The 26,892-nt window shown below is 37.9% G+C and overlaps 1 protein-coding gene and 1 pseudogene across 1 annotated transcript; one reads left to right on the top strand and one right to left on the bottom strand.

Moving 5' to 3' along the window:
* Positions 1–1,124: 1,124 nt before the first annotated feature.
* KLRB1 (killer cell lectin like receptor B1) lies at positions 1,125–14,376 on the bottom strand. The gene is made up of 6 exons (XM_058743744.1): positions 14,197–14,376; positions 7,846–7,944; positions 7,114–7,188; positions 5,748–5,902; positions 5,266–5,381; positions 1,125–1,623 (listed from the first exon to the last, which is right to left on the bottom strand). Exons 1-6 carry the CDS (start codon positions 14,279–14,281, stop codon positions 1,476–1,478), a joined length of 678 nt encoding a protein of 225 aa, XP_058599727.1. The 5' UTR covers positions 14,282–14,376; the 3' UTR covers positions 1,125–1,475.
* A 2,597-nt stretch (positions 14,377–16,973) lies between these two features.
* Positions 16,974–26,892, top strand: LOC131483889 (RNA-binding protein 8A-like; annotated as a pseudogene).

The raw sequence follows: 26,892 nt of genomic DNA, 5'->3' as shown, positions 1-26,892 counted from the left end.
AGGCGCCCCAGACCTAATATTTCTTAATCTGCCTAGAATACGGTTAGACCTGCCTTCCTCAGGAAACTGCATCCTCACAGTCTGAGTCTCAGAGATGCTCTCCGGTATCGTCCACTGGTAAGCCTAACTGATAATCTCATACTGCAATAGCAAAAGTCCAAGACCCTAAGTTCTTGGAGTCATTTTTTTTTTGTAAAAGTTTCTTATGGATGTGCACTTTTGGGGCACTTCGTTTCAGATCTAACAGGTGTAGGAGAAGGAACAGGCCCATGTTTGGAATGAATTCTGGTTTAACTGGATGCACTTAGCCTTATCCTGATTCGCTTTAGAAGGTGGAACTGAATGTCATCCAAGGGGTGGAAATGTATGTTATCAGTTATGGAAACACTTTTTTCTTGCAACACAGGTTTATGTTCTTTGCAGGTCATTTCCTCAAGGGTGCCAAACATTTCATAGTCTCACTTTTATGTTACATCGTTTGTAATGATGCTCTTGTGTAGAATGTCTCCCTAAGTAATTTATTTCCCAAGTATCTGACACAAAATGAATTATGCTTTGGGGTTTGGATATATTCAAAATTTTATATTAACTAGTATTATAAATCATCATGAAAAACAGAAATTGAAATATTTAGGTCATTATTATATGTATTTGAATTTATGTAATTCAAATTGGCATTGAATGATCAAAGTAAGTAAATACCTATTTTTCAGAAATTTTATTGTAAACCTCCTCACACAATAAGTCCAGGATTATTATTGTTTGATGTCCATAGAAAATGTGGCATATTTTTAAAAAGTGAACACTCCCGACATTTATCTGAATAAATATTTCCCTTTTGATGAAAAAAATCACTTATTTTCCACTAAATAATGAAAAATCTAATTACATATTTCCTACAGCCTGTGTGTGAGCCTAGAGAGAAAGGGACATAGAAGGAAAATAAAGAAGTAATGAGAAAATTAAAATAGGAAGAACACTGGAATGGCGGGAAGAGTTTAGGTCCCTTCCCAAGATCCTTTGGTCATGAGATTCTGATATCAGAGTCAAGAGAATGGACTTAGGCTAATGTTCTGGAACAATCCAGTTGTGTGAGAATATGAAAAATCATAGACTATGAAATATCCACAGGACTTTAGAAATCTTTTACTGTAACTTTTCTAGAGGTGAGCTAAAGCATAGAGGGGATCAAGGAAGGCCACATGTATAGGCCAAGACTGGAAACCAGTCAGCTGGTCTGGGCTTCTCTCCATGGAACGTCACTGTATCTTAAAATGATACTTGGTTTCCCTATGTATTTGCTTCCTCATTCATACAATGAGTAGGTTAGCCGTGAACTTCTGTAAGATTCACGACAGTTTTAGAAGAGTCAGTATTGGTTCACTTTGTGCTTCTAGATATACATCGGGCCAGGTTAGCTGTATAGATGCGGAGACCTGTGATGGAAAGTAGAGAAATTGAGAGGGAATGCATAGTCAAGAGCCAGAACACGCCTTATTTCTGACAGGTTGTAGTTCTTTCTGGCAGATCCATTTATTGTCTGTGTCACAGTCCTCAGAAAAAATTCCTGTCGGTGAGACGTAAACACAGCTGTTTTTCTTAGTATAACCAACAATACGTAATCTGTGGAGCAAACGAAAAGTGTCATTTAGTGCTTGGAATTTTCTCACATAATTCTCCTCATCCAGCCAGCGTCTCCTACAACTTTCAGGAAACAATGGGCTGCTAAAGTATTGAGTATAGAACAAGCATACAGTCACAAACCTCATGGTGTAAACTTTTAATTTAAAGCAAATAATAAATCTCCGGCCCTTGCCAGTTTATCTTCATTGGAAAAGCATTCTCTACCAAGAAGCTTCAAACTAATATATGCAAACAAACAAACGCCAAGCTTTGCAAACTGGGGTTCTCTTCTTATTCTTATTCTGTCCTTAATACATGTGAAAAGTTTCTTAACTTTACTGAGCTTCAGTTTTCTTAAATAGAGAGGACAGGACCACCTGATATTTGGGGGAGGCATTGAGATAGCCCATGTGAAGGTCTGATAATGCTTCAAGTTTGCGCTCAGTAAACATATTAAGTAGACAACAGCATATGATGGACATGCAGGGTCTACAGAATTTGGATCGGCTTAGAAAAGAGGCTTAGCAGGGCGCCTGGGTGGCTCAGTTGGTTAGGCGTCCGACTTTGGCTCAGGTTACGATCTCACGGTCTGTGAGTTCGAGCCCCGCGTCGGGCTCTGTGCTGAGAGCTCAGAGCCTGGAGCCCGTTACAGATTCTGTGTCTCCCTCTCTCTCTGCCCCTCCCCTGCTCATGCTCTGTCTGTCTCTGTCTCAAAAATAAATAAAAACATTAAAAAAAAAAAAGAGGCTTAGTTTGTGTGGTATGTGACCAGGGCCAGAGGCTTCCATTTTTCCTCATTCCAAACAGAAATTGGTGGGTGTCTGCTTCAAAATGTCATTGGTTCCAACACGCATGAGGCTTATGGCTTACTGCTGGTGGGGGGGTGGGACTAGTATTGGAAATAGGCAGCACTAGGGTGAGGTGCCAGGATAGGATGGTTCAAGACTCTCTTATCCATTTCAAACAAAGAGGATAGGGTTCTGTCACAGCTTTTCTTTGTTCCTTCACTGCATTTCTCCATGCAGCCCTTTCGGCCTGAGCAGCCAATCCGATTCCTTCCTAGTGTCTGACACCCTAGTCAACTTATGAACTTCTCTCAACTGGGCTATTGCCAAAGTCCACCATGTTTTATCTCTTCTACCCATTTGATTCCTTCTTCCGCTTTACAAGATAACTTTTTAATGCTTAGATGGCCAAATCAAAGACTTTCTTTCCAAAAGATCGTCAATGGCTTCTTAGGCTTTCCTTAACCAGATCTCAGCCTGGTTCTCTACCTTATCTCATTTAACCCCTAAACGGTCCTGCAAAAACAATTACTATCACCCTCTATTTTTTTTTTTTTTACCTGAAAGCCAGGCTGACAGTTAAAATGAAAGCAGAATTTAACGAATACTCTTTCTACTACAACCCCATTCCTTCCAGGTTTGCCTGATCACTGCCATATTTAATTAAAGCATAATTTTTATCTCAGAGTAAAATGGGAAGTTCAGCTGAATTTAATCCATCCGCTCTACCTATATTTCTGCTCACGGACACTTCAGTGTTCTCCAATTTTATTATAAACTTCAGTAAAATAAATACACACACACTGATTTCAATCAACCCTAATTTGGGTATGAACAAAGAAAAATAAGTCAACATTAAATTTTCATTTATATGGGAATAAAGTACAGAGAGTAATTGCCAGAAAACATGTAAAAAATGAAGATAGATTTTTTTTTTTTAATTTGTGTGGTGTGTGTGTGGTGTATGTGTGGAGTACGTGTAGTGTATACGTGTGTGGTATACGTGTAGTCAGCGTATTTTGTGTGTGGCTTGTGTCGTGTATGTGTGATGTGTTTGATGTGTGTGTGTGGTATACATGTGTGGGGTGAAAGCACATTTTATCCACCAGAAAGAGTAGGCTTGCCCTTTCATAAATTTATTCTACCTCGGAACACTTAGACTTTAAAATAATTTTTTTTAATTTTTTTTTTAATGTTTATTTATTTTTGACAGAGAGACACAGAGCATGAGCGGGGGAGGGGCAGAGAGAGAGGGGGACACAGAATCTGAAGCAGACTTCAGGCTCTGAGCTGTCGGCACAGAGCCCGACGTGGGGCTCGAACTCACCGACCGCGAGATTATGACCTGAGCCGAAGTCGGACGCTTAACTGACTGAGCCACTCCGGAGCCCCTAAAATAATTTTTTTGAAGAATCACCTTTAAAAAATATTTTAGAACTTGTGTCAAAGTAAAAATTTGCTAATTAAGCCAACATATGTTTCAATGTTTAATACTTTTCCTTACACATTTACACTATAGTTTAGATAAACTTGGACATGTTCCTGTGTTTTAAGTCTCATGTGTTTTCCTCATATTCCTCATGTTTTTTGAATGATAAAAAAGTTTTAACTCTCATTTATACAAATGTGATTGAAGTTTTCACAGACTCAAAAACTGGAACACAGGGGCGCCTGGGTGGCTCAGTCGGTTTAAGCGTCTGACTTCAGCTCAGGTCACGATCTCACAGTTTGTGGGTTCGAGCCCTGCGTGGGGCTCTGTGATGACAGCTCGGAGCCTGGAGCCTACTTTGGATTCTGGGTCTCCCTCTCTCTGCCCCTTCCCTGCTCATGCTCTGTGTCTCTCTCTCAAAAATAAATACACATTAAAATAAGTTAAAAAATAAAGCAACACAACATCCTCTCTTCTGAACAACTTATCAAAAGAAGTTCTTTACAGAAACATTATTTGGATGCATACTTTTGCTTCCGAGGAAAAAATTCTCTGCCTTTGTTACACAATTATCCATTAATTCTGTTAAAATATGTAATTTATTTGGGTAGTATCAACCCTCCTATCGAACCGATAATTTTCTTGGACATCTTACACAAAAAACTACAATGAGACACCCAATAGAAAATAGCTAATAGATCCTTGGTGGCCTATGCCATATTCATCACATCCCCTCAAATAATTGTCTCCTTTGCACCACTTGTTAAAATATACCGTTGACCTTTGAACATCATGGGTTTGAACTATATGTGTTCACTTCACATGGTCTTTTGATAAATACAGTGTGTTACTGTAAGTGTATTTTCTAGTTTTATGGTTTTCTTAATAACATTTTCTTTTCTCTAGCTTATTGCAAGAATACAGTGTAGAATAACTATAATGTATTTAAAATATATGTTAATCGACTGTTTACGTTATCAGTAAGGCTTTCCGGCCTGTCTGGGTTCCACACTCTTGATATTTACTTTTTTTTTTTTTTAATTCACTGAAAAACACTACTTAAATAATTCTGCATGCTAAAAGCCTCCAGCTAGAGATGGTTTAATGCGATCCCCATCCCCCCCACCCCTCCACCAAATTATCTATTCCTTGTTTCTTAAATCTCCGTTGTAGGTAAATATATATATATATATATATATATATATATATATATATATATATTGCTCTAAAGGGCTGATGTCTTTTCCCATATGGGACTTTCAACCAACCAGCTTCAGAATCGTTCATCTTCTAAGTCTATTCTGGACGTCTTGAAAATTTCTAAGCCAAATGGAAACCACAAAACTCAGTCTTTCATAACAATTTTACGTTCTCAAAATACAAAGCTGGTATAGAGTGAATATTCAAATTGGCTTATCAAATACTCACACGTTTGGATTTAAAAATGACCCATTTATCCACTTCCATTTCTTCTCTGATAATGTTAAATTTAATCCAATCCAAAACAGAAATTCTTTTTTAAGTATCAGGCTTTGTACGTGTCTCTATAAATAAAGCAAACAAAATGGCGGAATACTGAATCTGTATGATCTATTCATGGTTTGCATTTTTCTACTCTTTCTCTAAAACTGAGTTCAAGTCTTACCTCATCTATGATGACTTTCCTAACTCCCCATCAGAGTTGATTATTCCTTCTTTGTGATATTACTCTCTATATTTATATTGTTGCATTCATCAAATTACATTCAATTATTTCCTTATGTGTCTGTTTCGTCTCTCAGATTGTGAGCTTCTTGAAGTCAAAGTTGCTACTTGTATCTGCATAGCCCCTTTGGGCTGAACCCCAAAGGCCGTGGTAAGGTTAGAAAAAAGTGCTAAGTTCTATTAAGGTATCTTATTTAATTATTTACCAATTCTTCTGGATCTTGAAAAAGCAGCAAACTGGATTCTTTTGTGGAACAGTCAGCTAGACTGTAGTTCCAAGTGTTGGAAGCAAGAGAAAAAAACAAACATTTTTCTCGGAGTAGACGCCAATCTTTTGGGCACTTTAACAGATCTGGTTTCTCTGAAGTAAAGAGAAAGATGAAATAAATAAGTGTTATAGTTCTCTCCTGTTTCCACCCACCACAACCAATCACACACGCACAAGTCATTATAAATGCACAGAAGTCTCTGATTATTATTGTGAGAACAATGAATGGATTGGCTATAATTTTGAGGTTTTTGACACTCTCCATTCTGATATCAAGAATTGGAAATCCATGACCAGTTGTATGGGGCATAAATGGAATCATAGAGTGTTAGAATAGGAAAAGACCATTAAAATCATTTACGCAGCCACATCTTACTTTTTAAAGCGCTGACAGAATAATTTAAGTGCACATAATCAGATGGTGTGAAGAGTCAAAACTATTGCTGAATTTTCTCAAGCTCATCAGTAGTGTTGATCCCACTACATATCCAACAATATCAAACTTATTGAAAGGAGTTTTTACCTCAAACAACTTGTAAACTGCAAAGCAAATATAATTTATCGCCCTAAATTGATGACCAGTACTACGGAAAATTTCTAATTGCCAAAGTATATACTTGCTTACTTAGTGCAATCTGTTGGGTAACATTTTCCAGAAGGATTTTCCAGGTTACTTAAAATTGATGATCTGGGAGCATGTGCACCATCCACAATCATATTTTACTACAGTCATTCAACCACAGTGTCTTTATTAACGCACACTGCTTCGTGAAGCAAGATTAACCTTCTAGTCGTGAATATGATAAATATTTAGAAACTTATTTTATATTTCAGTTTTACTAATTAACTTCAGTCAAAAGTTAACTGTTTGACATGCTCACTAAAATCATCCACTATTTCACTTAGGTGTGTATATTACTTCTTAACTTGATATTTGGCTGTTAATTCTTGAATATTCTAGCAGCAACATCTGTGTTGGGCTGGAGTGTGTCAGGTAAGTGATTCACGATCATTGGCTTCAGAATACTTCTTTTGTTTCCTCTAAGTGTGGAAGTGTGACCTAGTGGTTAAGATCATCGGCTCTGAGGTCAGGCCACAGGTACAATTTCCATTGTCGCCTCTTACTTGGTGTATGACCCTAAGTGAGTTGCTTAACCCTCCCATTCCCCAGGTTTGTCAAACATAAAGTCAGAAAGCTCATACTATCTGAATATATGGGTTGTTAGGAGCCTTTACTAATGTAATGTATGGTATCGGTCAAATACGAGTTGTTATTTTTAGGAACTTCCAAGCTACAAAATTACCTGTTGTTTCATTCCTGTTCTCTTGAACATCCACACCGCTTTCTTCTATTGATAAGTTTTGCCTTAAGAATATTACTAGTAAATAAGGAGAAACCAGTAAGAAGATTAAATGCTGAATGTGGCAAAATGGATATGTTATTATCACTTCGGGAAACTATGTTATCTCAACCAGCTTGAATGTGGGTAGAATATAAAGGCAATAGCTATGTAGTAACAAAGGGTCTAGTTAGAACACAGCATACGTAAACAAACAAACAAGAAAAAACACCTAACAATGAACTTACATAGACGTTGTTACCTGTTATCTACTCTTAAGTTGTTTATACTCCTGACCAAGCTTTCTCATATTCGGGAGGAATACAATTATGCCTACCCCATGGGAGAGATTGCCTAGTGCAATCTGGAATATAATAGGTACTGAAGAAACTGTAAATAATGGAAAATTTAAATTTTCTTTGTTATTGTCATGTCTTTATTAGAATGGTGATCTAATTTTAAGTTCTGGAGCACATCTGAAATACCTCATGAAGATGATCAGAACAATTAGGAACAGAAATCCAAAAGGCTGAAGTTTGCAGAGTAGATTTGGGCTGAGCATTGTTAAAAGCATTGTTTTGTAATTGTTTTTCTTTCATCGGTCTTTCGCTAAGTTTGGGGGTGGCCAAATTATTTGATACTCTAATGATAGGAACAAAATATGTATTCTGAAGCAAATGATCTTGAATCACTTACCTGAAACACTCAACCCAATCACAGTCAAGGTGAGAAGAATAACCCCAGTACAACCAAGTTTCAGAGCAAACTGATGCCAAGGTGGACCTTGACAGATGTCTGAGAAGTTAAGAAAATACACTTAGTTAACTGGTTGGGTCCATCTGGAACAAAAAGCAAAGGTGGTTTGGGTCGCATATAGACAGATTCAAGTTGGGAGCTGGGGGCAGGAAAGAACGCTTATCAGCCATATTAGAGCTCCACGAGATGGGTTCTCAGTCAGATCCACCTGAGATTTGGCTCATGAGTAAAACAGAAATATTTACGCTTGTCTTAGGTACAAAAGATTGGTGTAACAATCAAACGGGATAGATGTGAAAAGTTTAGAAAATTGCCAAGTGCTGTATGAAAATGAAGCACACGCCCTATTGTAGGAAGTAAGTCAAAGAATTTTGTCTAAAAAGGATGGCCTTCATCCAGTCAAGATATGTTAGAATGAGTTCTATGGAGGCTCTATTTTGTGCTAAGTACCATTTTAGCTTCTTGTGACACACAACAATTCTATTCTTAGACATGGATTCCTCTGCTTTATTGTTGGCTAAAGCAATTATCTCCAACTTGAATCAGAGAAGAGAGTTTTATGAGGCTGCATATTATTTTAGTATTTCGATGAATATAACATAACATGAGCTTATGTCTACAATGTTGCATAGTCTAACAAAATATCAAATACATTCGTTTTTCTCTGCAATCATATCATTTACAGTATGCTGTGTCTCATGTTTATAATGTTTATCACAAATTATGATTATGATTATGGGGGAGCCTGGGTAGCTCAGTTGGTTCAGCATCTGACTCTTGATTTCTGCTCAGGTCATGGTGTCATGGTTTGTGAGATCGAGCCCTGCACTGGGCTCTGTGCTGACAGCATGGAGCCTACTTGGGATTCTCTCTCTCCCTCTCTCTCTGCCCTTCCTTTGTTTGCAAGCACACATGCTCTTGCTCCCTCTCTCTCTCACAAAATAAATAAACATTAAAAAAAGAAATTGTGATTATATTAATTAATGAAATGGAAGCATAAATTAATCATAAGTTTATCAATATATTTTGTTCTAGACATCTTTAAAACTATAAATTTCGTGGGGAAAAATGAGAGTAATTTTTTTTAATTTTTAATGTTCATTTATTTTTAAGAGAGAGAGAGAGAGAGAGAGTGAGTGGGGGAGGGTCAGAGAAAGAGGGAGGGAGAGAGAGAGAATCCCAAGCAGGCTCCGCACTGTCAGCACAGAGCCCGACATGGGTCTTGAGCTCACGAATCGCAAGATCATGATGTGAGCCAAAGTCGAACGCTGAACTGACTGAGCTACCCAGGTGCCCCTGAGAGTAATGTTCTAATAAAAAAAACTTGCAGGGAAACACCAGCTCAGATTCCAAAATTGAATCAGCTCTGATAGGAATTAGTCTAGTAATTCATACCTTAGTTACTGCATTTGAAATTGTATTTAGGTAATGCCTATACCTCTGACTTAATTATAAGACCCCTTTTGCTCTCATTTGATTTGTAACACACACACACACACACACACACACACTCACACACTCACACACACACACACATGCACATATACACACATATATAACATATATATGTAATATAGCCATAACATGCATATATAGATACATATATATATACACACACATATATATTTAATATAGCTGCAAGATATATTACAAGTTGTTTTCTAAATTATATTATTAGAGCAGAGGGCTTTTACAAGTAAAGGTTTTTTTAAATTTATCTAAAGCTCTGGATTTATTTATATTATCTATTCTTTTTATATTTTTTTCTAATATTTCTCTATATAGACATTTATTTGTTTTGAGTCAGTTGTTAAGAATATTAGTACAAGGTTTGTTAAAATGGTATCTTTTATTCTTCTTAAATGTTCCAGAGTGACTTACAAGTCCATTTGCACTTTGTTTTTTTACACTGTCCCTGGCAATAATTTTGTGCAACCCAATTTGCAGAAACCTACTAATGGTCCCCTTAGTTAGTATGTTGGCATTCATATCTTAGCTCTTTCTAAAATGTTCCCCAGTAGATGGAATTTAGAATAGCTAATGTGATCAAAGATTATGGGAAAAAACAGGTGATTGATAAGATTCAAGGTAGTGACACATAGATTATCACCTATGAGTAAGTACCCAGAGGAGACTCCTAAACTCTGGGCATACATCTGAATCTGAGAACACCAAACTTGATTAACATTGACCTAGAACTTTTTTTTTTTTTTAATTTTTTTTTAACGTTTATTTATTTTCGAGACAGAGAGAGACAAAGCATGAACGGGGGAGGGTCAGAGAGAGGGAGACACAGAATCTGAAATAGGCTCCAGGCTCTGAGCTGTCAGCACAGAGCCTGACGCGGGGCTTGAACTCACGGACCGCGAGATCATGACCTGAGCCGAAGTCGGCCGCTTAACCGACTGAGCCACCCAGGCGCCCCTGACCTAGAACTTCTAATGAAAACCACTGTGATACAGAATTGCTAAATGCAGTCAATGATCCGAAGACTGGCCCTAAAATATCATTCCTTCCGGTTGTAGATATGTATATTTTACCTTTATGTCTCTTTCCTTCCTCGTCCTTTTTTCCCTTGAAACTTTGCAAAATGGAGACATATAGTGACTATTTTAATATTTATTACGGAAGCACAGCAGTGGTTAGAAGCAGAGGCTTTCAAATCTAGCACATCTGTATTTGAGCATGTTGCTTTGGGCAAGGTATTCTAGCTTCATAAGTGACAAATTTCCTCATTTATAAGATGTAGACTAATATCTACTTCTTAAGGTTTTTGAAAGGACTATATGAAACAATTCTTCTAAAATGCTATGCATAGTATCTGGCACATAGTAATTATTCAATAAATATTAGGTTATTTTTCTTTTAATCTTTTTTAAAAACTACAAATCTTCCTCAATTTATTCCTTATGTATATTCCTTGCATCCCCATAAACCCAGTGAAAGTTGAAAAGATAGTCATTTGAAAATAGTTTTACTATCCCTAACCTATTGAGCATCATAGCTTAGCCTACCCTATCTTAAAAGGGCTCAGAATAATTACATTAGCCTAAGCTTGGGCAAAATCATCTAACACAAAGCTTATTTTAGAATAAAGTATTGAAAATCTCATAATTTAGGGAATAGTGTACTGAAAGTGAAAAGCTGCATGGTTGCACGGGAACAGGATGACTGTATTGGCTGTGACCTTCATGATGGTGTGGCTGATGGGGACCTGTGGTTGCCACCGCCCTGCATCACGCAATAAGATTGTGCTGCTCCTTGCTAGCCAGGGAAGAGATTGAATTCAAAATTCAAAGTATGGTTTCTATTGAAAGTGTATTGCTTTCACACCATTGGAAAGTCCAAAAATTGCAAGTTGAACCTTAGTAAGTAGGGGACCATCTGTAGAGCTCAAAGGAAATTTGGAGTGACTTTTTTTTGAGAGAGAAAGAGAGGACACGCCTGGGAGAGGGGCAGAGAGAGAGAGAGAGAGAGAGAATCTTAAGTAGGCTCCATGCTCAGCACAAAGCCCAACATGGGGCTCAATCCCATGGCCCTGGGGTCATCCCTGAGACGAAATCAAGAGTTGGATGCTTAACTGACTGAGCCACCCAGGCACGCCTGAAGTGACTTTTAAAGATACTTCTTCATTCTTGACAAAACTTAAGGAATTGAATGGAAGGTCCTGTGCTTGGGACGTTCTTCTGTATTAAGTTCTTCTGCTGCACTATATGAGATTGAAATTAATGGAGTTACGATAACAAGTTGAAGAGGCCAAGTAAACCTTGGTTATTGGGAAATACCCACTCTGGGCTACTCTTTGGGTGTAAACAATATATTAAACCATTCTACTCCATTGCTCTAAACCTTTCAATGGCTTTCTATGGAGATTTGAATGTGGACAAGTCTATAAAGTGGTCTGCAGATCCCTATTCAATCTGGCTTCGAATGACCTCTCTAACTTCATCTCCTGTGGCTCTCCATATATACATGCTGATATTTCACCCTAATCTGTGTGCTCTCCTACAGTATGACAGGTAAGTTCTGATGTCAGGGAGGTTGCACTTGTGTGTCCAACTTCCTAAAAGACTCTTCTCCCAGAAAGCATGACTTTGTCCCACAAGTCTTGACAGGTCTTGACTCAAATGTCTTCTTATCATCACCTCCTGTAAATATTCCATTTGATACAGTACCCCCACCAAACTAAATTCTACTTCTATTTTTTATTCTTCTCAATTTCACTCAATATCACATGATCTTTTGGGGCATCTGGGTGGCTCGGTCGTTTAAACGTCCCATTCGGTTCAGGTCACAGTCTCACAGTTTGTGAGTTCAAGCCCCACGTCAGGCTCTGTGCTGTCAGCTTGGACCCTGGAGCCCACTTCAGATTCTGTGTGTCTCTCTCTGCCCCTTCGCTGCTTGTTCTGTCTCTCTCAAAAATAAATAAACATTTAAAAAAAATGTTTTAAATATCACATGATCTTTTTACATATACTCAGTTATTTGTTTATTATGTCTCTTATAGTAGTATAATTGCAATAAAGGAAAATATTTTTTCTCTATTTTGTTCCCTGCTGTAGCTTCAAAACCAATAGTTTATTTTTGAATGAATAAACAATGTCTAGAGGCATTTTTACCAACACCTTACTTACTTTTCTAAGGGAGCAAACCATTGGCTGTAACAAAATAGGTCACAGCTCACATCTCCCTCTAGCTCGCTGACTCCTTTTGGTGCGTTCACTGTTTAACAGTTACCACAGCCTGAAGAGTTTAGCCAAGGAGCTCAGCAGTGGTTTCGCAAAAATTGTAATATCAGATCAGTGTTTTTAAATTACACGTTTTGTTGGCCTTATTCTACTTTGTTTCAGATTTCCTTTCACGATGGTGAAATAGGACAAAAATATGATCAGACTGGACAAATTTTCTGGACGCACTGATTTGGGGTCATAGATAGTAATTTTTGAGGAAAATATCACTGCCTTTCTCTGTATTCACTTTAGGTCATCCCTTTTAAACACCAGCCTCCTCCCTCTCCACCTTTGCTAGATCTGAATAGGGTAAGAGAAAGTCTCATTATTTCCCTAAAAAATAACTGTGGCCACACCAAACCCTGACTGTAGTTATCAAGATCCTCCAATTCCCCTTAACCCCCATAATGAAGAGTATAGTGAAACTTATTTGGTAACCCTAAGCCTTTTTTCCCGATTTACAACATTGATAATTTAGTAGTTTCAAACCTATACCAAATCATCCTAAAAGGCTATAGCCCAATGTTTAGCACAATATGAAATGAATATCAGGTTGGATAAAAATCCCAGTAGTACATTTGGTTAGATTTCAGAACGTCATGATAATTCCGTGCATATTTTCTGCCTAGTTTCTGGTCTTTTTTCATCCATTTCCAGGCTATTGGCATCCGTCACCTATTACCTCACATGACCGTTACCCCCCCCTTTTTTTTTCCCACTGACATAGAAAATACTAATTCCTCTGACATAGAAAAGTGCTGATTCCAACAAGTGTCAAATAGGTTCTTTTAATGATATTCTCCAGTGTCTCATGGCTTATCTCCGTCGAAACCAGGATACATTTCAAGTATCAAGTTTCAAAGTTAGAAACTATCAGATTATAATTACGTTGAATTCTTTGATCTTGAATATGATATTCTTCTAGAAAAAATTTTCTCCTTCTCTTTGGATAGCGAAGGATATTAATCATTGCCCTTATACTTCATATTGGAGGGAAATACACTATGGGAGGGAATGCAGTAAAAGTTAGCATTAGTATTTTGGGGAAGGATTTGGAATAAGGTACGTTACCATGATAGGAAGTCTCTAAAATATTACATTGTTCATACGTGTAAAATTATGTCTCTAAATTATTATGTCTCTAAGATAATTATGTCTCTAAAATATTACTTTGTTCATACGTGTAAAATATTTCTTCCTGGTTTTTAACCAAGGCTCAGGAATAGGAGTGATGTTCACTCTTCACACTAATATCTTGATAAAAGAAGAAACCTACAAGGTGTGTGCTTTTCGTCACAGTTACTGTTACCTACAGATAAGCTAAGCTATACCATATATATATACCATATATATATATATATATATATATATATCTCCTATATATCCCATATATATATGGTATATATATCATATATATATATATATATATATATATATATATCTCCTATATATATAGGACTGCTGCTTATCCTCAGAGCTGTGATTTAAAACCATCAATATAAGAGAAAAATCTAACTCTGAAAGACAAACAAATGCCAAATGGAAAACAAAAGGCACTTACCCTGAGGAAGAGATGGGGGTGATGAGCTTTCCAGGCAAGGACCCCTGGATAAGTTTAAATCAGCATATGTCACTTGTCTGTCCATTGCAAGCAGGAGAACGTGGCACAAAACTTGTGCGTAAGGACAGACTCCAAGTGCTATGAGTCAAGATCAGCGAAAGGAAGTGCCCAGTCTGAAATGCTTTTTTGTTTCTTTTGTATCTCCTCCCACCTACACTTTTAGCTGTGAGGTTTCTCCGTAAATTAGTAAGACAATCCACTTACTGAGTTTCCAATATACTTAGATATGTAACGTCTACTTTGCGTAGTTAACTGGTCAGGTGTTTGACAAAATTTGGGGAAGATCTTGTTGTTGTTGTTCTAATCATCCCTTTTGAGTATCTTTCTCCAGGTCAGGACTGGCATGAGACAAATGAGACATTCATCTAGGGTGCAAATTTAAGGGACTCTCCGAAAAGATTCAGTAATCAAGAGAAATAACATTTAATGCAATGTTGTAAAAAGTAAACATTTATGCCAAAAATGGCAGGATGCCTTTCAAAAGTTCTAAATTCTTTGTGAAATATTTGTGCTGTAGATCAAGCTACGAAATATGAAAAATGGCATTGTAAATGTGGACATGGCCCCTTAATAACATAATTTAAAAAAGCAAATAGCTAAAGATCCATAGACCATGCTTAGCTTAGTTCTAAAGGCACTCGTGACTATAACAGAGTCTCCACATAAGTACAAAATTGAAATCTACCAGAATTATAGAAAGTAGAGGCCTTGAGTCTGTAGAATTTCCTTTTTTTCAAGGATTTTCAGGCATAGAACCTTAGAGCAGGATCTTAGATGCCACCAAGTCTGACATTCCCACATTGCAAATGATATGAGAGAAAACCAGGGATTTCCTCAAAGTCACTTGCTGTAATCAGAGCAGAATTGTACCAAATGCTCAGAATCACTGAACACTGGAAGTGGTCTCCCGGCTTTGATTCCCCAGAAGGAGGAAGTGGCTATTCATAGAAGAAAAGTTTTCATTCTGCGCCTGTTACAGAGACACACGCTTATTCTTTAAATGCTACGGATACTTATGAAAAAAGTAAGCATGTGTGAGAATTGAAAAGAACGCATATGACATTTACAATCTATGCATCTTTAAGTGGATGGTGGGAAAAATAAAAAGGGTTGCTGTTTTTAGAAACATATGAAAAATATATTTTCCTGTATTATAAAAATATATCCAGCATGATTGATGATAATATTCTGAATTTAAGAAATTTCTAAGCTATTTCTTTTTATTTCCTTGTGAGAGTTTAATTTTTAGAGTGATGCACCAATGGTTATCCACCAATATTTAGAAGGTGGATATTTCACCTTCCCCCAAAGTTCTGAAAGTCTTGAGTATAATATATCGAATCACTAAAACAAGCTTAGGTTGATAATACCATTCATTATATGCTCTCTTCAGTGATTCAATGACAATGTTCCTTGAATATCTGACTATTTGGTAACTAACAGTCACTTTATTTGTGCTATGATATTTGGTTTCTCACATACCTCATCTAAATCTTTAAAGTAAACATAATCTGCCAGAATTATGGAAGGGTATACTGGGTCACCTATATAGAATACTGTTCCTCAAATTTTATATATAGGGAATTTATATATAGGGACCACCCGAAAACTTGTTAATATTGTAGAATCTTGCCACATGTATTCTTCCTTTCCTAAGACACAGTTAGGCTAAGGTGGGGGATGTGCTAAAAAAAATCATCCCAGATTAATGAGGTGGTTCACGAACCACACACAAAGAAATAATCATGTAGCAAGTGAAAAGTGTGAGGATATTTGAGAAAGATCAACAGAGTGAACAGAAGTCTGATAATTCAGGGGATTTAAATTATGGTTTGGCATACTAGAGTTTCATTTAAATGAAGCATGACTGTGACTTTTGGAATCCACAGTAGCCAAATGAAAACTAATTTATTTGAGGGCTCCCTTCAAAGACATTTCCCTTCAAGCAAAACTTGTAGAAGTCTTGTGGGCTACGAAAGAATAAACTGGCTAGAAGTAGAAACAAAGAAGAGTCTTTAGTTGTCCATACTACATATGCAACACATTGATGTTTCATTTTGTTTGCTACAGCTGTCTTCACAATCATCTATCACAAAAGACTTTTATTGTGTAACCACTATTGTATACATAAAAAATAAAACCTTCATCTGAATTCATACGTGCAGAATGCTTTTAGTTATGTTCATCTAATTACACTTGGCACTTTTGCAAAAAGTTTATCAGAATTTAGGAATATACTGTCATATATATATATATGTATATACATATATATATGTATATATATATATATACATATATATATATGTAGTATACACACACACACACAGAGATAGGCACACACTTCATATATATGATGTTAAAGCTGAAGATTTCAGAGAATGAGTGATTACAAGTAACTCTGAACTTGAGAATTTGCAACAGTAGCAATGATATTGAATAGCTCAAAAACGCAGATTTTTTTTTTTTTTTTTACTATATGTCTTGTTTTGACATTGAGCTTTCCTAGATTAATAGTGGGAGTTGGGGTGGACAGGAATACTTTTAAATATGAAGAAGTATAGTAGAGGCCAGAATATGGCTAGGAAATGGAGAAAAGAGTGATAAAAGCATAATTCGGTACCAGAAGGTGAAAACACAAAAGGCAGTAAGTGGTAATCATGAGATAAGAGAAACCACTCTAAGCTGAAAATATGAAAGAAAATGGTGACTGCAGTAAGATGGCAGACCAGGAAGCTACAGGCTCATCTTCTTCCACTGAATTAACAACAATGTGTGGACAAGAACACCTCAGTAAGAACTCCAGAGATGAGCTGAGAAGTCGCAGCACCCAGAGGCATTGTAAAATTAAGAAGAGATTCCAACAAAAGGGACATGATCGCTCCCGGCATTTGAAACACTCATTAGTGCCCTTACTCCTACACAACATATTGTGGAGATATCGTGAGGAAATCCCATGTAGTTTCTTTCATGATGGGGGGGGGGGGGGTGGAAAGAGTGGCTCGTGCATCTGACATTCCAGGTTGTTTGAGGACTACTTAAGGGACTGGTTTTTGTCTTGCTTAAGGCAGAGTGCTTAGGGGACCGGGTCAACTTTAGAAGCCACTGAAAACTGATGTGAGCAGCAAGCAGAGCTGCGGTACTGCAGGCAGACGTGGGAAAAAAAGAAAATGAAGAAAATTATTACGTTTACAAAAGCATCAAAAGGAAGAAAATACTGAGGAATAAACTTAATTCAGAAAATGAAAAGCTCGAACACTGAAAACTACAAAACATTGCTGAAAGAAATTAAATAATACACCAATAAATGGAATGATATCCCATGTTCATGGATTGGAAGATTTAATATTATTAAAATGTGCATACTGCACATTTAACTCAGATTAAATGCAATTCCTATCAAAATTCCAGTAACACTTTTTTTCTCAGAATAGAAAGAAATCATCCTAAAATTCACATGGAATCCCTAAGAACTTCAAATAAATCAATCTTGAAAAAGAAGAACAAAGTTGGAGAACTTATACCTTCTGATTTCAGAACATATCACAAAGCTACAGTAATAAAAACAGTGTGAAACTGGTATAAAGACAGGCAAATAAACAAATAAAAACGAATAGGAACCAGAAATAACTCCATGTTTTTGGCCATATTATCTTCAACAAGGGTGCCAACACTACTTAATGGGGAAAGGATAGTCTCTTCAGTAAATGATGTTGGGAAGTATCTGCCAACATGCAAAAGAACAAAGTTGGAATTTTATCTTACATTATATATAAAAATTAACTCAAAATGCATTAACAACATAAATGTAATACCTAAAATTATGAAACTTCTAGAAGAAAACATACAGGAAAATCTTAATAACATTGAACTTGACAATTATTTATTGTATATGATACTCAAAAAAAAAAAAAAAAAGGCAACCAAAGCACAGATAGACAAATGGGTACTACATTAAACTTTAAGTCTTTCGTGCATCAAAGGACACAATCAACAGAGTGAAAAATCAGCTTACAGAATAGGAGAAAATGTTTGCAAATCATATATTTAATAAGGGATTAATATGCAGAATATATAAAGAATTTCTATGACTCATCCATAATAACAACAAAAAGATCAAAGAGTCTGATTAAAAAGATGAGCAAAAAACTTGAATAGACATTTCTCCAAGATGACGTAAAAATGGCCAATGAGTATATAAAAAAGATGATCAACATCACTAATCATCTTTTTTTTTTAATTTTTTTTTTACGTTTATTTATTTTTGAGACAGAGAGAGACAGAGCATGAATGGGGGAGGGGCAGAGAGAGAGGGAGACACAGAATCGGGAGCAGGCTCCAGGCTCCAAGCCATCAGCACAGAGCCCAACGCGGGGCTCGAACTCACGGACCGCGAGATTGTGACCTGAGCCGAAGTCGGACCCTCAACTGACTGAGCCACCCAGGCGCCCCAACATCACTAATCATCTTAGCAAATGAAAACCATACTACTTGGTGCGAAATATCACCTCATACCCAGTTAGTATGGTTATTACAAAAATATATATTACAAGTGTTGACAAGAATGTGGAGAAATTAGAATGCTTGTATATTGTTGCTGGAATAGTAAAATAGTGCAACTGCTAAGTAAAATAAAATAGAGTTCCTTAAAAGTTTGTTTGTTTGTTTGTTTGTTTACTTATTTATAATATAATTTATTGTTAGGTTAGCTAACATACAGTGTATACAGTGAGCTCTTGGTTTTGGGGGTACATTCCCATGATTGATTCATCGCTTACATACAGCAGCCAGTGCTCATCCCAAGTGCCCTCCTCGATGCCCATCACCCATTTTCCCCTCTCCCCTACCCCCAAATCAACCCTCAGTTTGTTTTCTGTGTTTAAGAGTCTCTTATGGGTTTGCCTCACTCTCTGAATCTTTTTTCCCCCTTTGCATCCCCCATGGTTTTCTGTTAAGTTTCTCAAGTTCCACATATGAATAAAAACATGTGATATTTGTCTTTCTCTGACTGACTTATTTCACTTAGCACAATACCCTCCCATTCCATCTGTGGTGTTGTAAATAGCAAGATTTCATTCTTTCTCATTGCCAAGTAGCATTCCATTGTATATATAAACCACATCTTCTTTATCCATTCATCAGTTGATGGACATTTGGGCTCTTTCCATAATCTGGCTATTGTCAAAAGTGCTGCTATGAACATTGGGGTTCATGTGCCCCTATGCGTCAGCACTCCTATATCCTCTGATAAATTCCTAGCAGTGCTATTTCTGGGTTGTAGAGTAATTCTATTTTTAATTTTTTAAGGAACCTCCATACTGTTTCCAGAGAGGCTGCACCAGTTTGCATTCCCACGAAGGTCTATTCATGTCTTCTGTCTATTTATTCACTGGGTTATTTGTTTTTCAGGTGCTGAGTTTGCTAAGTTCTTTATATACTTTGGATGCTAACCCTTTATCTGATATTTCATTTGCAAATATCTTTTCCCATTCTTTCAGTTGCCTTTTAGTTTTGTTGATTGTTTCTTTTGCAATGCAGAAGCTTTTTATCCTGATGAGCTCCAAATAGTTCATTTTGCTTTTATTTTCCTTGCCTTTGGAGACGTGTCAAGAAAGAAGTTGTTGAGGCTGAGGTCAAACAGGTTGTTGCCTGTTTTCTCCACTAGGGTTTTGATGGTTTCCTGTCTCACAGTTAGGTCTTTCATCCATTTTGAGTTATTTTTGTGTATGGTGTAAGAAAGGTGTCCAGTTTCATTCTTCTGCATGTTGCTGTCCCAACCTCCCAACACCATTTGCCAAAGAGACTGTCTTTTTTCCATTGGATACTCTCTCCTGCTTTGTCAAAGAGTAGTTGGCCATACCTCTGTGGGTCCATTTCTGGGTTCTCTATTCTATTCCATTGGTCTGTGTGTCTGTTCGTGTGCCAATAGCATACTGTCTTGGTAATTACAGCTTTGTAGTAGAGGCTAAAGTCCAGGATTGTGATGCCTCCCACTTTGGTTTTCTTTTTCAACATAACTTTGGCTATTTGGGGTCTTTTGTGGTTCCATGCAAATTTTAGGATTGTTTGTTCTAGCTCTGAGAAGAAGGCTGGTGCAATTTGGATTGGGATTGCATTGAATATGTAGATTGCTTTGGTAGTATTGACATTTTAACACTATCTGTGCTTCCAATCTGTGAGCAGGGAATGTTTTTCCATTTCTTTGTGTCTTCTTCAATTTCTTTCATTAAGTTTTCTATAGTTTTCAGTATATAGATCTTTTACATCGTTGCTTAGGTTGATTCCTAGGTATCTCATGGTTCTTGGTGCAATTGTAAATGGGATCGATTTCTTGATTGCTCTTTGTGCTGCTTCATTAATTGTGTATAGAAATGCAACTGACTTCTGTACATTGCTTTTGTATCCTTCAACTTTGCTGAATTCATGTATCAGTCCTAGCAGCTTTTTGGTGGAGTCTTTTGGGTTTTCCATGGAGAGTATCATGTCATCTGTGGAAAGTGAAAGTTTGACTTCTTTGCCAAATTGGATGCGTTTTATTTCATTTTGTTGTCTGATTGCTGAGGCTAGGACTTTCCAACACTATGTTAAACAAGGGTGGTGACAGTGCACATCCCTGTCGTGTTCCTAATCTCAGGGAAAAGGTCTCAATTTTTCCCAATTGAAGATGATATAAGCTGTGGGCTTTTCATATATGGCTATTATGATGTTAAGGTATGTTCCTTCTATCGCGACTTTTTTTTTTTAGTAAGAAAGGATTCTATGTTTTGTCAAATGCTTTTTTTTGCATCTATTGACAGGATCATGTGGTTCTTATCCTCTCTTCTATTAAAGTGTTGTATCACATTGATTCATTTGCAAATATGGAGCCAGTCCTGCAGCCCAAGAATGAATCCCGTTGATCATGTGAAAAATTCTTTTATTATGCTGTTGAATTCGATTTCCTAGTATCTTGTTGAGAATTTCTGCATCCATGTTCATCAGTGATATTGGCCTGTAATTCTCCTTTTTGATAGGGTCTCTATCTGGTTTGGGAATCAAGGTAATGCTGGTTTCATAGAATGAGCCCAGAAGCTTTCTTTCCATCTCTATTTTTAGAAGAGCTCAAGAAGGATAGGTATGAACTCTTCTTTAAATGTCTGGTAGGATTCCCCTGGGAAGCCATCTGGCTCGGGACTCTTATTTGTTGGGAGATTTTTGCTCCGTCATTCAATTTCTTCACTTGGTCTGTTATGGGTTATGGGTCTGTTCAAATTTTCTATTTCTTGCCATTTGAGTTTTGGGAGTGTGTAGGTGTGTAGGAATTTGTCCATTTCTTCCAGGTCGTCCAGTTTGTTGGCATATAATTTTTCATAGGATTCTCTAATCATTGTTTGTATTTCTGTGGTGTTGGTTGTGATCTCTCTTCTATCATTCATGATTTTATCTATTTGGGTTCTCTCTCTTTTCCCAGACTTCATAGAAGTCTGGCTAGGGGGTTATCAATTTTGTTTATTTTTTCAAAAAGAAAACCAGCTGTTACATTCATTGATTTGTTCTAATGGTCTTTTTTATTAATCTATATTGTTTATTTCTGCTCTAATCTTTATTATTTCTCTTCTTCTGCAGCCTTTGGGGTTTCTTTGCTGTTCTGCTGCTAGTTCCTTTAGGTGTGTGGTTAAGTTTTGTATTTGGGATTTTTCTTGTTTCTTGAGCTAGGCCTGGATTGCAATGTATTTTCCTCTGAGGACTGTCTTTGCGGCACCCCACAGGGTTTGGACTGTTGTGTTCTCATTTCATTTGCTTCCATATATGTTAAAATTTCTTCTTTAATTGCCTTTTGGCCCATTCATTCTTTAGTAAGATGTTCTTTAGTAAGATGCATTTGTAGGCTTTCCAAATTTTTCTTGTGATTGGTTTCAAGTTTCATAGCATTATGATCTGGTATGCATGGTATGATCTCAATTCTTTTATATTTATTGAGAGCTGTTTTGTGATCCAGTTTGTGATCTGTCTTGGAGAATGTTCCATGTGCACTCTAGAGGAATGTGGATTCTGTTTCTTTTCTTTTTTTTATTTTAACGTTTATTTATGTTTGAGACAGGGAGAGACAGAGCATGAACAGGGCAGAGTCAGAGAGAGAGGGAGACACAGAATCTGAAACAGGCTCCAGGCTCTGAGCTGTCAGCACAGAGCCTGACGCGGGGCTCGAACTCATGGACCGCGAGATCATGACCTGAGCCGGAGTCGGACGCTTAACCGACTGAGCCACCCAGGCGCCCCATGATTCTGTTTCTTTTAGATGAAAAGTTCTGAACGTATGTGTCAAGTTTTCGGTCTAATGTCTCATTCAAGGCCATTATTTCTTTATTGATTTTCTGCGATCTGTCAGTTTCTGTGAGTGGAGGATTAAAGTACACTGCAATTACCACATTCTTATCTTTAAAATTGCTTATGTTTGTGATTAAGTTCCTCCACGTTGGGGACATAAAGATTTATAATTGTTAGCTCTTCTTGATGGATAGACCCTGTAATTATGATATAATGCCCTTCTTCATCTCTTGTACAGTCTTTAGTTTAAAATCTAGCTTATCTGATATAAGTATGGCTACTCCAGCTTTCTTTGACTTCCAGTAGCATGATAGATTGTTCTCTATCCCCTTACTTTCAATCTGAAGGTGTCCTCAGGTCTAAAATGAGTCTCTAGTAGACAACATATAGATGGATCTTATTTTTTATTTTTTTTATCCATTCTGATACCCTATGTCCTTTGATTGAAGTGTTTAGTACATTTACATTCTGAGTGATTATTGAAATATGGATTTAGTGTCATTGTGTTATCTGCAGGTTTCATGCTTGTGGTGATGTCTCTGGTCCTTGGTAGTCTTTGCAGCATTCCACACACCGAGTCCCCCTTAGGATCTCTTGCAAGCTGGTTTAGTGGTCATGAACTCCTTTAGTTTTTGCTTGTCTGGGAAAGCCTTTATCTCTCCTTCTATTCTGAATGACACCCTTGATGGATAAAGGATTCTTGGCTGCATATTTTTTTTTCCTATTCAGCACACTGACTGTTTCCTACCCCTTCCTTCTAGCCTGCCAAATTTCAGTGGACAGGTCTGCTAGTACCTATGTGTCTACCCTTGTAGGTTGAGGCCTGTTTGTCCCTAGCTGTTTTTAGAATTCTCTCTTTATCTTGGTATTTTGCCAGTTTCACTATGATATGCCATGGAGAAGGCCTATTCTTGTTCATCTAAAGGGAGTTCTCTGTGCCTCCTGACTTGGACGTCTGCTTCCTTCCCCAGATTAAGGAAGTTGTTAGCTATAATTTGATAAGACTTTCCAGTAACCTTTCTGCCCCTTTCTCTCTCTTCTTCTTCTTCTGAAACTCCTATGATACAGAAACTCTTTTGATACTCTATAATTCTCCCCTTGTGGTCTAGTATTTTCTTATCTCTTTTTTTCTCAGCTTCATCATTTTCCATAATTTGATCCTCTCTTTCACTTATTCCCCCCTCTGCCTTCTCCATCCTTGCTGTCACTGCAAGTAGTTTATTTTGCATCTCCTTTGCAGCATTTCTTAATTTGTCGTGACTGTCTCTTAGTGCCTTGATCTCTGTAGCAATACATTCGCTGATGTCTTCTGTGCTTTTTTCAAGCCCAGCTATTAATCTTGTAACTATTATTATACATTCTCGATCAGATATATTGTTCATATCTGTTCTGAGTAATTCTCTTGCTGTCATTTCTTCCTGCAATTTCTTTTGAGGAAAGTTCTTCTGTTTTGCCATTTTGGCTAGTTTTCTATCCCTTATGTGTTTTAATAGCTTATTATGTGTCCTGCTGCTGTGAGCACTATTATACTAAAAGGGATCATACACTTCCCAGGGCCTGGCTCTTCAGGAGGTGTTTTTGGAGTATGTTGCATGCTCTCTGCTGTTGTGACTCTGGTTGATTTATCTCCCTATTCATAGTGGTGATTTGGATCTTCCATCAGGTGTGCTTTGATTTGTTCATTGAAGTACCCTGGAAAAAAATTAAAAAGGGGGGGGAGGTGGCAGAAAAAGCCTTATCCCCTACAAAGAGAGAAATGACAGGGGTGGGGAAAGAGAGAAGAGGAAAAAACATATTGACCAGGCAGAGAATTAGAGGAACTATATGGCTTAATCCAGAGAGAGAGGAAAATAAAGAAAGAGATACAGAAGTGGTGCAAAACAATAGATCAAAAATGTCTGCTTAAACAAACCACAACTAGAATAGAGAAGGGAAGAAACAAGAGGAAGAAAAGGAAATATATATATATATATATATATATATATATATATATATATATAAAGAATTGACCGAGAATCAAATCAGAAAATGCAAAACCATTGGACCAATATCTGATGGTGGCTTGGAACAAGTGGCTGCACTGGTCTGGAGGAGGGGCCGTCTGGCTGGATCAGGGTCAGTCTTTCTCCATTAGATAGGCAAGTTACCAGAAGGGGCGTGGTTTGTGTAGGTTGGCCCCGCCTCCACTGTGGACCCTCTGTCCCATTCCCTGAAGCCCCACTTTGTTGGTGATGGGGAGAAAAATCGTGACACCCCCGTCTCTCCTCCCCTGACCCGGTGTCCCAGACCACTCTGTTCAGGCCGTCCTCACAGTGCCTCGTGGGCATGAATCAGGTGGTTTATCCTGCTCCACAGTCTCCCATGCCTCCCAGGTGCTTGGTTGGATTGCAAACCCCAGTGTCTTAAAGGATCCTGATCTGTGTGCCCCTGTTCCAGGGTAGGGCCACTCCACCCAGCAAGCTGACAAAGGGCCTCTGGCTGGTGGGCTGGTGAGTGGCTACATGTTTTTTCCCCATAGCACTTAAGGGAGAGGACTGTTCTGTCCAACTGTACCTCTGAGCTCACCACAGATCCCAGAGCTGGTCCTTCTTCTCCCATAGGCACGCGTACAGGATGGCAGGCCCCAGTTCGGAGAAAGTCCTGCAACCCTGGATCATGTTAGAAATTGGTTCTCTCTCTCTCTCTCTTTTTTTCCGTTCCCTGTTCCATGATTTTTCTCTTGTCCAAATACAATCCTACACTTCCACAGCCTTTTTTTCTCTTCCTTGTGTCTCTCCACAGAAGGGGATCCCTCCTCTCTGTGCCTACACCACCCATTTTATTTTTCCCAACTTGCAATCATGCACCTATGGACCGCCAAGGTGTTCCCGTGGGCCCCTGGAGATGTTTCTGTCACTCTGTAGCCTGGATGCCCAGAATTCCAAGTCTTCTGGCCTCTATACTGCTGTGTTTGAGGGATGAGGAAACTTCGGGTCCCCCTATTTTTCCATGTTGACTCCTCACCTCACGATCTATTTCCCCTTCAGCTGTCTTTTTCTTCCCTGCATCTTGTCAGACACGTCAGGTCCTATGCTTGTCCGAAGGGTGTTTTTGCTTGCATCACACCTTCCTTAAAATTTTTAAGTGAAACTACCATATGACATCTTAACCCCTCTTCTGGGTATACATTCAAAAAAATTGAAAGCAGAGGCCCAAAGAGATATTTGCATAATCATGTTCAGAACAACCCTACTCACAATAACCAAGAGTTGGAAGCAACCCATAGAGTCATTGAGAGATGAATGGATAAAGAAAATATGATACATTGACACCTTGAATGGTTAGAATAAAAAAGATAAGAAATAGCAAGTGTTGGTGAGGATGTAGAGGAAAAAAAAAAGCAAAATCTCATGTGAGATGGGTGGGAAGGTAAACTGGTGCAGCCACTGTGGGAAACTGGGTTTTTTATGGAGGTTCCTCAAAAAATTAAAAACAGAAATACCATATGATCCAGTAATCCTACTACTGGGTATTTACCCAAAGAAAACAAAAGCACTAATTCGAAAAGATACATGCCTTCCTACATTTATAGCAGCATCATTTACAAGAGCCAAGATATGGAAGCAACCCAAGAAGTAGCCATAGATAGATGAATGGATAAAGATATTAATCAGCCATAAGAAAGAATGAGGGCTTGCTGTTTTCAACAACATGGATGGTCCTGGAGGGTATTATGCTAAGTGAAATGAGTCAGTCAGAGAAAGACAAATACTATCTGATTTCACCCATATGTGGGCCCTAAAAAACAAAACAAAGAAATAAATGAATAAAAAAACACTGTTCAAGAACTGGGTCCTCATGAGGCCAGGAGCGAGGATTTCGCCACGGATGAGGACAGGGAGGAAAGCATCCACAAACTGAAAGAAAAGGTGAAGAAATGGAAGGGACATGGCTTTGGCTTCAAAGAAGGGTCTCGAGCACGGACGTGGGAGGATTATGACAGTGTGGAACAGGATGGCCATGAACCTGGACCACAGCACTCTATTGAAAGCTGAATTCTATTTGTCACTGGAGTCCAGGAGGAAGCCACCGGAGAAGACACCCATGACAAATTTGGAGAGTGTGAGGAAATAAAAAAACATCCACCTCAACGTGGACAGGCATACAGGATACCTGAAGGGGTATATTCTAGTTGAGTAAGAAACATTCAAGGAGACCCAGGTTGCTATGGAGGAACTCAGTGGCCAGCATTTTATGGCCAGTGTGGACTGGTGTTTTGTTGAAGGTCCACCCAAGGGCAAGGGGAGAGGTGGCCGAAGACGCAGCAGGAGTCCAGACTAGAGGCAGCACTGA

Source organism: Neofelis nebulosa, chromosome 8 (assembly GCF_028018385.1).
Source record: "Neofelis nebulosa isolate mNeoNeb1 chromosome 8, mNeoNeb1.pri, whole genome shotgun sequence".
NCBI classification, from domain to species: Eukaryota; Metazoa; Chordata; class Mammalia; order Carnivora; family Felidae; genus Neofelis; species Neofelis nebulosa.
Note: the sequence above shows the minus strand (reverse complement) of the source record. Positions and strands in the feature narration are given on the sequence as shown.

What these genes read in the sequence shown, in the direction of transcription:
- KLRB1 (XM_058743744.1), bottom strand. Translation starts at nt 14,281, where the DNA reads ATGGACAGACAAGTGACATATGCTGATTTAAACTTATCCAGGGGTCCT. An exon ending in ACCCCCATCTCTTCCTCAGG is followed by an intron (nt 7,945 to 14,196) that starts GTAAGTGCCTTT and finishes TTAACTTCTCAG; the next exon opens with ACATCTGTCAAGGTCCACCT. An exon ending in TCATTTTTAAATCCAAACGT is followed by an intron (nt 1,624 to 5,265) that starts GTGAGTATTTGA and finishes TTTGCTCCACAG; the next exon opens with ATTACGTATTGTTGGTTATA.